We start from the raw sequence: 11,391 nt of genomic DNA on the forward strand, positions 1-11,391 counted from the left end.
TGTTGTGACCCAAATGCAGGATCCAGCCCTTGGCCTTGTTGGACAGTTGGTCTCGGCCCATCAATCCATCCCAGCCAGGTCCCTCTGAAGAGCCTCCTTACCCTCCAGCAGTGTGGATTGAATGTCATTGCTGTGCAGTCCACTGATGCAATTCCAGTAGGAGCTGCTCTCAAGTATTTCAGTTGGCCCCTCACAACCTATTTTCACCTGCACACACAAAACGCTGCTGTAACTCAAAGTGCTCCAGAACCACCAGCATCAGAAGGGCTGCTCTAAACCCCAGGGACCTGGTCAGCAAGCCTAACAAGTTCCTACAGAATCACCAGAGCTCCTGTGCGTCGGGGCTGGGCGTGGAACACCTCTACTCCACAGAATGCTGCAGCTTTACCCCCTGCTTGCCTCAAGGGACAAGGCTTTTCCCTAAACTTTTGCTTACAGTTTTTAATAGGAAAGATTGAAGCTCTTGTTGCATCTGGAGGTGACAGGGGTCAAAGTATGATGACGCTGTCGGGTCATACTGCTTCCAGCTGATGACCAGAAGACCAGGGTGATGATAAGGAGCGGTGTGAACTCTCTCACCTTTGTGCTGGTGATGTTGTGCGGGTGGAATGAGCTGTGTCCTTCCAAGGGACAGCCTTTATGGCTGAGCTTTGGGTGTATTACAACAGCAAATTGGTTCTGATACAAAGTAAAATTAACTTTTTTTCTTTTTAATCCCAAAATGGGATTATGTTGACAAAATCTGTGGTTGGTGAAGGATTTTTGCATCCTCATAGTTCTTAAAATAACTTTGTTTCTTTTGGATATTTCTGTTTTTCGGACTTTATAGTTTGGTTTTGGTATGTGGTGAAGTTGAGTCCTGTGGATTTCATCAGATACGGCTGCTTCTGAACATTTTCCACAGTTCTTAATTCTCACTGGTCTTATAGAGTAGCGTTTAAAAGACAGATGTTCTTGAATTTTTATTTCAAGTGCATGATTCATGCTTTTAATTAAAAAAAAATAAATAAAATTGCTTCTCATTTTAGGAAGATGTTTTCCCTTACCCAGAAATTAGCAATGAAGAACTAGAGGAGATCAACCAGTTTGTGGGACCTGTAGAAAAATTCTTCAATGAAGAAGGTATAGTTCTGAGTTTCTTATTCATTTAGGGATTGCACAGATTTAACTATGGCAGTTGAGTAACGTTGTTTATACTTAAAATATTTAAGGGTTTTTTTATGCATTTATTGCCAGTCATAGATTGCTGCTGGTTCTGTAGGCATATTCATTTACGGCTTTTTTATGTGGAGGGTTTGAATGCTGAGGAGAAAACACAGGTCTTCAAACGAGAAAGAGATAAACAGAAAAAAGCAGGATGTGAAGGAATTCTGGGACAGGGGTAGGGTTTGAAATCAGTTTTAGCTCAGCTGAATAATGCTATTTACCACTTCATGTGTTGTGAAGCTTTTCTGAAACTTTTTAACTGTCCTAAGACTGGGTTTAGCAAAATTCAGGAGACGTATTCCAAAGTGCTGGCTCATAGGGAAGCTCTGAAAAACCAGAAGCATTTATGTTTTTCTAGCATGAGAGCGGTGGTTCTGTTTGGGAAAAGTCGTGTGCACTCTAGACAGGGCTGTGGGTGCATGTCCTCTTACTGGGGCAAGAGATAAGCCAGTTCTAGAACAATGGCAGAAAACTGGTGTTTACAGACAGCAATTTCTGGGGCAGCTAAAGGGCGTCATCTGAGATTGCCCGCTGACACAGATTCTGGGCGTAGATTGCCAAACACTGTGGGAGTCTGAAGAAGCCTGTGACTGTCAAAGGTCACAATTTATGAGATCCAGGTAGTTTTAGCTATAAAGTTGTGATGTTGCTCACTGATGGTAAATTAAGATTTTATGCAGATTACATTTTTTAATTCCTTGCTCTGTTGGAGAACATAATTTATTGAGTCAAAAACCTGATATTTAAGGGAAAGATAAAAATGTCAAATTACGGAGTCTTAACTCTGGTGATTAACTTTGGGTGGTGATTGCTGGTCAGTCTTTGAATTCACAACTCTTTCTGTTTAGGTATTCAGGGTAACTTATGAGTGTGGTAAAAATAGGTTAGGAGAGCAGGCTTGAACAGTTAGAAACTGGATATGTTTGGCACTGGGGAAGGACATTGCCGTTGGCAGAGTTGTCCTGGAGCTTGGCAGTGCCTGGCCACCACAGACGGGTCTGTGTGGGCATCAGGGGGAGGAGGTAAAACCCACCTTTCTTTCCCTGGAGCAGCTCATGGCCTACTACAGATACCTATCTCATACTATGCAGCTAAAAAATTAGCATGGGGAATGAAAAGTCTTTTTTAAACAGAGTTTTCCTTCTGAAGAGCTTCTCTGAGAAGAGCATCGGAATGTTTAGTTGCCTCCCCCTTCATACAGAAGTTCCACTGCCATTTAAGTTTCTCTGGGAAAGCAGCGTTGCTTCTGCAGAGTTTTTTTGTGTCTTTGTTGAAACCCGGCTTGTGTTCCTTCTGCTGCAGCTGATGGCCTTCCTGAGCTGCTTAATACAATTGTTTATTTGCACTGTCACAGTCCAGAACAGCTCTTGTAATCCCTCAAGAATTTAAATAGCTCGTAAGAACAAGTTTTTTGTAATTAACTCATTTATGTACTCTTTTTTTAACCATGATCTTGACATAGCTCAGATAGAAAATCTTGGAAGTACTTTGCTTATTTTACTCATGGAATCTGTTGACAAGCACAACCTAGTCACACAGAAATGTTTGAGAAAATGAAATAAACCCCAGATTTTTCCTAGTGCCAAGTCCTTTTCCTCTATATGTCATGACTTTAATCATAATCAGTATTCTTGGAACCTTCCAATCAGCTTTGTATTTTACTGTGATGGTGTAATAAGGTGGGTTGCTTCAGTAGGACCTTGTTCTCCAGAAGTGGGACATCACACCGCAGTGTTTAAGACCCCTCCTGAAGTGTGATAGGTGTCAAAAGGCTAAAACTGCTCGTTTTTCACTTTGCAGGGAGCAGGGTGGGCTGGGGTGACAGGCACACAGCCTCTGACCCACCCTCTGTGCTTCTGTGTCTGGTCTCACAGAAGCCAGTGTAGGGCTTGAGGCTTTTCCAGCCATGAAGGCAAATGGGACAGGCAGCAAGATCTGGCTGGAGTCAGGAAGAGGAACTCATGTGAAGTTAGGGGAGAGAAGCATGCCTGTGTCAGGGGCAGCACAGACTGTGTCTGTCCTAAATGTGCTTCGGAAGACTAGAGGGGAATCACAGTGGGGAGGTGGTGCTCCAGCAGCCCCTTTTTCTGTAGGTCATTTAATTTTCTTCAGCTCTGGGCTCTCAGTTAGGTTAGAGACTATACCATTGCTAACTCTTAGCACGCAGTGACCTCGGCTGTGATTTAAGAACACTGTGGTCCCAGAGGTTCTTTCTGTGCTATGAAATACAGTTTCTAATGATCAAACCTTTTCTCTTTGTAGTGGACTCTAAGAAGATTGATCAGGATGCAAAAATCCCACCCGAAACGTTAAAAGGACTGAAGGACCTGGGTCTCTTTGGCATCCAGATACCAGAGGAATATGGTGAGTGTATGCTCACAAAAGGCAGACAGGAAGGCGTTTGGCCCTATAGAAGTGTAAAGTTGTTATGTCTATATATTAAAAGTATAGTGTTTGTATAAAGTCTTCTTTCTGCAATACTGACCAAAAAAGTTTTTCTTTTAAAGGCCGTTAATGTGCTAGCTGAGATCAGAGGCATGAGATCCTCAGTGAACTAACCCATAACCTTGCAAAGGAATTTTCAAGAAAATATTGATCTTATGTATAAAATAAAAATTTGGATTGAAACTATTATTTCACATGGAATTTATAAAGAAATGAGATCATTGTGTTGCCTGTTTTCTGTTCTAAAAGAACACTTTCAAAAGAACAACTCGGGGGAAGACAAAACTGTTTGACCATCTGCAGAAGATGGTTTCAGTGGGGAAGGCGCCTCATTTTTGAAGAGAAGAGTGTGAAACAATACACTTTTTTCAGTGATTACAATATTTTGGTTGGTTGGTTATTACTACATAAAGCTGGAGACATACCTTGTTACTTTGATGGTCTTAAAGTAATTTACTATTGATTAACAAGAAATAAGCTTCCCACTCTTCATTATTTTTAGAGAGTCTCATAGAATTTGGCTTCCATATCAAAGTACTGAAAAATTTTTGTTGTTTTGCTCTTGTGTTGTTTTGAAGCTCGTGAAATAATATTCTCTCAACTTTCAACTGGTAGAAGGTTGCGGTCCATTCAGCATCCTTGTAGGAAATCATAGTGCTGTTGTCTTGTGGCCACGTGTGCTAGGTGAAAACCAGCAATGGAAAGCAATTACCTGGTTGTAAGCAAGCTGCTTTTTCCTGCTCCATAAATAATATGCTTCTAATGAGGTTACGGGGTTTAAACCCCAGAAAAGGGGGTGGGCTTGTATTTTTGTTGGTGGTGCTTGTCATATTTTCCAACTCTCCAGTGGTGTGTTCGGTGCTTTGTGCGTCGCGTGGTGTTTTTCATTCTGGCCTGCAGCAGTGGCTTATTTGCCAGAAGCGTTAGAGGGCAGAATGTGGGTAGGAGAGATGCAGCTCAGGTAAATTGTGGAATAACGTCGCTCTCCAACGTGGGCATCACTGGAATTCCTGCACACAGCAGCAGCAGCAGCCTCCAGGCTGCATCCTGAACCCAGCCCTGCATAGAAAGGGGGAAAGGAGCAGGAGGAGCATGAGTTCTAGCTGACACCAGCGTGCTCTGAAGCAAAAGGGTGTGAGAGGCAGTGATGTGAGTTAATGGCGTTGGGGAGACTTGTTCTTGCATTTATTCAGCACACATAAAACAGTAGGGCCCTTGAGACAGCTGCTGGAACAAGGTACTCATCATCCTGGGAGACACCCCTGTCCCACATTAAAACCAATTCACCTGGACAAAGAGTTATCTTGATTAGATAAAGCTGTAATACATAATTAAAATTTAGCAGTAATATATGAAATACTCCTAAACTCCAGGGAGCAGGACTTGGTCCTCATGACATGGAATTCTAGAGCATTAAACTCATACAGGGGCAGCTTTGATTTATCCTGCTTGTGTTCAAGCTCTGTTGCAGGCAGCCTCTGCATTTGCAGCAGCAGATCAAAAAGCAGTTCTTTTTGGAACTCTTCCAAAAAGAATGTGCCGGTGTCAAGTTCGTTTCTGGATACATTCACTTTTTTGGATTAAAGACATTTCTGAAGTGGTGTATTTTATCCTGTAAGCACAGAAATTCACAGCAGACCAGTTTTGATACCGAATCTTCTCCCATTCTCAGGCTGGATGCACATGGATCCTGCTGTGTGTGCTCTGTGTGCGTGCAGCTTGAACACAAACACATCTGCTTGCTGGAGAGATCTAAATCCAGCACAACTCACACTTATTCCAAAAGGGGCTGTTTTCAGAGTGCATTTTTCTGGCACAGCTCAGCAATGTGGTACTTGTCTGTGGACATGTTCCATCCAGTTAACAGTGATACATTCTTGATGTTTCTGTACTTGGAAGTGATGTTTTGGGGCAAGGGGGCAACTTAAAGTGTAAGGTCTGCTTAGAAGAAAACCTCTTATTTTTTCTAGGTGGGCTGGGGCTATCAAACACCATGTATGCACGTCTGGGAGAAATCACTTCTTTAGATGGATCTATTGCAGTCACTCTGGCAGCTCACCAAGCTATTGGGCTCAAGGTAAATATTCTTCCTTTGTGTCAAGTGGTTCTGCACAGCTCGTGTAGAAGAGGTGAGGTGAGGTTCCTTTCAGCGTGGAGTGTGGCTGTGATAAATCAGACTCTCCTGTGCAGCATGAATCACGTGGGAAATTCTGACACCAGGCTGTGTGTTGGTGTCCCCAGCATCCTCTGCTTGGTGTCGGACTCAGGCAGCATACAGACTTGATTATGAAGTACAGAGGAAAATGATTAGTCCAGAAAACATTGAGGTAATAGATCTTAGAAAAAATACATTAGAAGATGGCAAGTTTTTTAAGTTGAGCAAACTTGATGAAAGTAGCTAGAATAAATATTGGAATAAATAAAATATCAGGAGGGATGAAGTGATGAGGAGGTGGGACAGCCGTGCAGAGAATTCAGAAGGGTGCAACGTTTTCTAGCTGAGTGAGGCTGCGTGCTGGGGGAAGGAGAAGAAAACTTAACCCAAGACTAATGTGCTACAGCAAATGTGTGAATTTTAAACTCATATTCTGTATAATACAAGCTTTCAGTTGTGGATGGATGGTAGTAGTCTGAGGCTTGAAATAGCAGTAAGTTCATTAAAACAATAAAAACTCTTCATGGAATTAAACAGACAATGTTATTTAAAAATATGTATTTATTCCTCACCTTACTTAAAATTTCACTTATTTATAAAGCAGTCTCATGAGAAGTGTACTGTCAGACACAACTGCTGATGCTCTCCTGCTGTGGCCAGTTTGGGTCAGTTGGGATTAATCCTAGTGTTGTTGAGTAACTAGCTTGGCTATTTAATTATTGATTAGTTAGCTTTGCCATGTATTTTTGTCTTTTGTTTGTCCTTCATAAGAAACCTGGGGTACAAAAAAGAAACAGGGATAATTAAAATAATTGCACTCTCACAAAAAGTTGTTGAACATCTACATAACAAAATAATTTGGAACCTAAGTCAGTCATGTGTTCTGTTCTGTTATTAGGAGCTTTGAAAATTGCTGCTTTTGAAGTTATTAAAATAAAATTCTAGTGATAGCAATGAAGATATGACAAGTTATAGAGGAAGGACTATCTCGGTGCCTTTCAGAGCAGTAGATAAGTCTTCTCTTCCAGCAAAAATACTGTGAAACCAACCCTAGAAGGCAGCCTTAACAATAAGCCTTTTCCTACGAGCATTTGAGCAACTGGGTGATGATAACTTTGACATATTTTAATGTATAATAAATAAGGAAGTCCATTGTTTATTAAACCTTCTCTTGTTAGGCCATAGAGTTTGCAAGTTGAGCTTGGCAAAGCTTGTCAGCTTCGTTTCTTTCTGTGCAGGTTGATGCTGAAAAGTTTTCTGTTCATTCTTTATTTAGGGAATCCTCATTGCTGGCACTGATGAACAGAAAGCAAAGTACCTGCCTAGGCTGGCATCTGGGGAGTACATTGCAGCTTTTTGTCTCACTGAGCCTGGAAGGTACTGGCTTTGTAACCATAAAAGCTTCAGAAAGCACCAAAACACTAATGTGATTTTTTAAATTGTTTTGTTACTGGATTTGAATTGAAAGGATACTTAAGGCTGTGTTAGAAAAGGGATGCTGTGACTCTTCTAGGATGCTTTTGGTTCTTTTTCAAAATTACAAAAGCCTGTATTGAAGGAACTACCAAAAATAATAGGAAGAAATTTTAGTCTTTCCTTAGAGTTTAGAAAAGGTGTCTTTGTGTCAGCAACTTCATTTTTTGTATTTATTACATCAGCTCATTGACTGTTGCTGGGGTTGCACATTCTCTCAGTGCAGAAGAGAGTTTGCTTAAAACCGTATAGGCAGAGCCAAAGGAAACTGGTGGAAGGACTGAGACCAGTTGAGTGTCTGAAGCTGAATCACGCTTGTCCATACAGAACTGTAGTTTGAAACTCTCCTCTGAATTCTGGTACACTCGGGTGACTTGACATGGTATACTTGATAATTTTCATACCTCCCAGCCACCAGAGACAGATGTTATTCAAGAGTCCTAGATTGGGTTTTGACCCTCTGCCACTTGTGGGTCGGGTTTAAACTAACACAGGTATCTTAACAAAGTGATTGTGGATGGGACTTGGAGGTGACACACAGGAAAGACCCAAGGGCTAAACTTTGTGCTCCGAAATTCTCCTAACAACTTTACTGAGGCTGGTATTACGTAAAGACGTTGCTAATCTTAGTAACTCTCACCTCGGTTGTCTTACAGGCCTTAGTTCTAGTACACAGAAGCAGTTGTTTTTAGAGCTGGATTTTAGTAACCTAACCTCATTGAAACACCATCTGAGATCTGGCTCCTCCAACAACTTGCTGACTGTCTTCAGCTGAAAGCCCAAGTGAGCAGTTGTAGCATTTTCATCTGTGGGAGAGGAAACTTCTCTGCAGGGGGTAGATGATGTGCTGCTTGTTTTGTTATGGGATAAGGTGATGATTCAAGAGAGGGTGCGGATTTACAATCAGAAAGTAAACTTTTGATTGCTGTGGTGGTTTGGTTTATTTCTTTGCTTATTTCTCTCTTTTCTTTGTTTCACCTGCTGATTTTGCTGTTGAAAGTATTTGACCTGCCCAAGTGTTGATTGATAGACTGTCATGTGTTAACTTTTAATTTCTGTTGAGCCTTTTTTCCTTTAGGTTGTAAAACCAGGGTGTGAATTTTTGAGGAACAACTTAGACATTTTAAGCTCAATTGTGTTAGGACAACAGTTTCATTTGTATGTTCACATATCAACATGTAGCTCAAGGAAGTTACTTGCATGGCATTCGAAATACTCTGGTCAGGTCATAAGACTGATAACATACATGTTAATCAGCAGAAATGTCCCCCCAGACATTCTTTAGAGCTGTTGGAACAAGTTCTCTTGTTAGTTAAAAACTAAAATTTATATACTACATTCCTTTTTAAACATTCGTTTTTAAAGGATGGGAAGAGTGAAAACATATAGTTCTATTTTTTTAAAGCATATTTATTTCTTTAAACATTAATAACTTGTTTGGCTTTCAGTGGGAGTGATGCTGCGTCCATCCAGACAAGAGCAACCCTCAGTGAAGATGGGAAATACTTCCTGTTAAATGGCTCAAAGGTACCCACTCACAGACTGCAGACCTGACAGGTTTTGATACAGATTTATAGGAAGCACCTTTATCTTTCACAGCATTGCAGTTTGGCTAAGTAAGAGCCTAGTTTGGCAGCTGCATCAGACTTTTGATGTTTCCAAGCTAGTAACGAATGACCATGTCAGAAAGACGACCTGTGTGTTGGTTTAGGGCCAAAGAGACTAGAAAAGCACGTTGTGCAGGGAATAACCTTCACTGACCTCTTGGAAAGAAAGATGAAAGACCTAGGGTCCTTCTCTGCATCACTGGCTCGTGGTGCTCAGCTTCAGGGCGGGTTGGTTAGTTAGCCCCCTCTGTGACAGCACAGGCAAAAAGAAACCCAAACCCCTGTTTTCTCCTCTCTTCATTCTTCATGCCAGTTTTTATAGGTGTTTTTGAAATAAGACTTGCCATTTAATTGCACATAGGGCTGCTTGGAACATTTCTGCTGATAGGAACAATGACAAAACACAATCTTGAAGAAACAGGGTGGATTCAACAGTAGTTGATATGTTGCAGACTTGATCTGCAGTTGCTGATGTATTTGTCTCTGCTGTGAAGAGACCCAGCCTCTGGGAGAGGCTGTATGTTTGTGGCCTTCTGATTCTCATCAGAATTGAAATAATTTTGGACAAAGTGATTCTACAGCCTGCATTACTCCTGTACCCCTCACATGCCAGAAGCAGCAGGATACGAGAGCTGTTGTGAAAAAGCAATGTGGATTTTAACCTCATACAAATCTGTACTACAACCTGTTTTTATTGCTCTAAATTTACCATTCTGTGGTCAGCTGTTCTTGGAAATCTGTTCACAAGAGGCACAAATAGTAAAAGAACAGTCCTGAAAATTTAAGGGAAGAAGCTGCAATTTTTCACCGCTCTGTTCTATGCTAGCCTAATGAAACACTTGAGAACAGTGCTCACAAAATCAGAACAAATATATCTCTTAGACGTCTTTCCTCTCTCAAAACAGGTCTGGATATCAAACGGTGGCCTTGCGGATATTTTCACTGTATTTGCCAGGACAGAGGTTGTTGATAAAGATGGACAACTGAAAGACAAAATTACTGCGTTCATCGTAGAGCGGGATTTTGGTGGAGTCACCCATGGGAAACCTGAGGATAAATTAGGCATTCGAGGATCCAACAGTAAGAATTGCTTAAAACTGTGAACGGAAATTCTTTCCATGTTTTAATTTGTTTAGATCATCTGAATTCAGATAAATCAATATCTTCCATGTAACAGGATAAGTTTGGTGTTTCTTCACCTGGCTTTTCCTATGAGCCCTTCCTAATGGGGGTCTGAAATAAGTAATCCATATTGTATCATTCTTTTCTGCACACGTGAAGCTTCTTAACACTGCAGTGATTCAGAGATTCAGTCACCTGACTGGCTTTAATGTGGAAGTTTTCATCAGCTCTTCTTAGGCTCACTGATTATAATAGCTTTTCCACCATCTATCATATGGACTTCACTGCTCTGTCAGCTCCTTATAATAGAGACAAAACTATAGATCTTTGTTTACACAATATACATTAGTTATACTTTGCATTTTTTACATCAGTAATTGATGTCAACTACAGTCTTTTCCCAAATTCTAACTTCTTTGGCAAAGCATACGTAACAAACAGTGCATTAGGCAAGCTTCACTTCTTGTTACAAAAAGAGTAAATTATGTTCCTGAATGTTTAGAATATTTCTGCATAATAATACAACAGGTGTTAACTCTGTGTTTCAGCCTGTGAAGTACATTTTGAAAACACCAAAGTGCCTATTGAGAATGTAATTGGAGAAGTAGGAGGGGGATTTAAGGTAAGCAGTGAATGACTACTGATGATCTAAAAAGCCTGAAGGAGACCTATTTTTTTTTTTTTGTCCCTGTACTGAAGTTTCCTTATTGGTAATATGAGTGTTGCCAGCTGGATGAGTGCTGGAGGACAGACTTCTCCACTTACCTGACGTGCTTTGCAGTCATTGGTTTCTCTGGCTCAGTGCACCAGCGTGCTGTGATCTCCTATTTCTGTGTATTTCTTCCCAATGCAGTCAGAAAGCTGGTTCTGCTTTTTGGTTTTTTATTGTTTTTCATGGTGTACTGTTCCCTTCAGAAAAGGGAGCAACTTTTCCAACAGAATTTCTGAACTGAATCAGGGAAATGTCTTCTGCTGTTTTCCACAGCCAGAAGTGCACGCAATGCAGAAAAGGAGAGAAAGAAATGCGTGTGTCAGGAAATGGTTGGAGGAAAATCCAGATCCTATCCAGGATCCCTGTGGTTGTCAGGTGATTTTCCAGGGTTGACTTGTTGCCTCAGGGAAGGGTGACACCAGTAAAGACAGCACCGGTCGCTTTGCTGTCGCAGCCTCGCTCCGAGAGGCTGACCTGTGAATTTCCCACACTGTTCTTAATGGTCCTCCCCAGTTTTCTTTCTTCTTCTGTAGCAGTTGAGTCCAGACCTAAATAGCAAATGAAATAATTTTCATTAATGTAGTAACATATTAAAAGAAGATTTTTATAATTTCTTCTTCAGATAATTATCACAAATTAAAAAGTAGGAATCATAGAATCATAGGGGTTGG

The 11,391-nt window shown here is 41.0% G+C and overlaps 1 protein-coding gene across 1 annotated transcript; it reads left to right on the forward strand.

Moving 5' to 3' along the window:
• Positions 1 to 111: 111 nt before the first annotated feature.
• LOC103771864 (acyl-CoA dehydrogenase family member 9, mitochondrial-like) lies at positions 112 to 10,645 on the forward strand (the record flags this gene model as incomplete). Its single annotated transcript, XM_008939180.1, has 8 exons — positions 112 to 228; positions 1,029 to 1,122; positions 3,469 to 3,570; positions 5,622 to 5,728; positions 7,083 to 7,183; positions 8,728 to 8,806; positions 9,792 to 9,966; positions 10,557 to 10,645. Coding segments are annotated over 8 exons (864 nt in total), but the record flags the coding sequence as incomplete, so codon positions are not given.
• Positions 10,646 to 11,391: the final 746 nt, after the last annotated feature.

This window comes from Merops nubicus, unplaced genomic scaffold (assembly GCF_000691845.1).
Source record: "Merops nubicus isolate BGI_N331 unplaced genomic scaffold, ASM69184v1 Scaffold12264, whole genome shotgun sequence".
Lineage (NCBI taxonomy): Eukaryota > Metazoa > Chordata > Aves > Coraciiformes > Meropidae > Merops > Merops nubicus.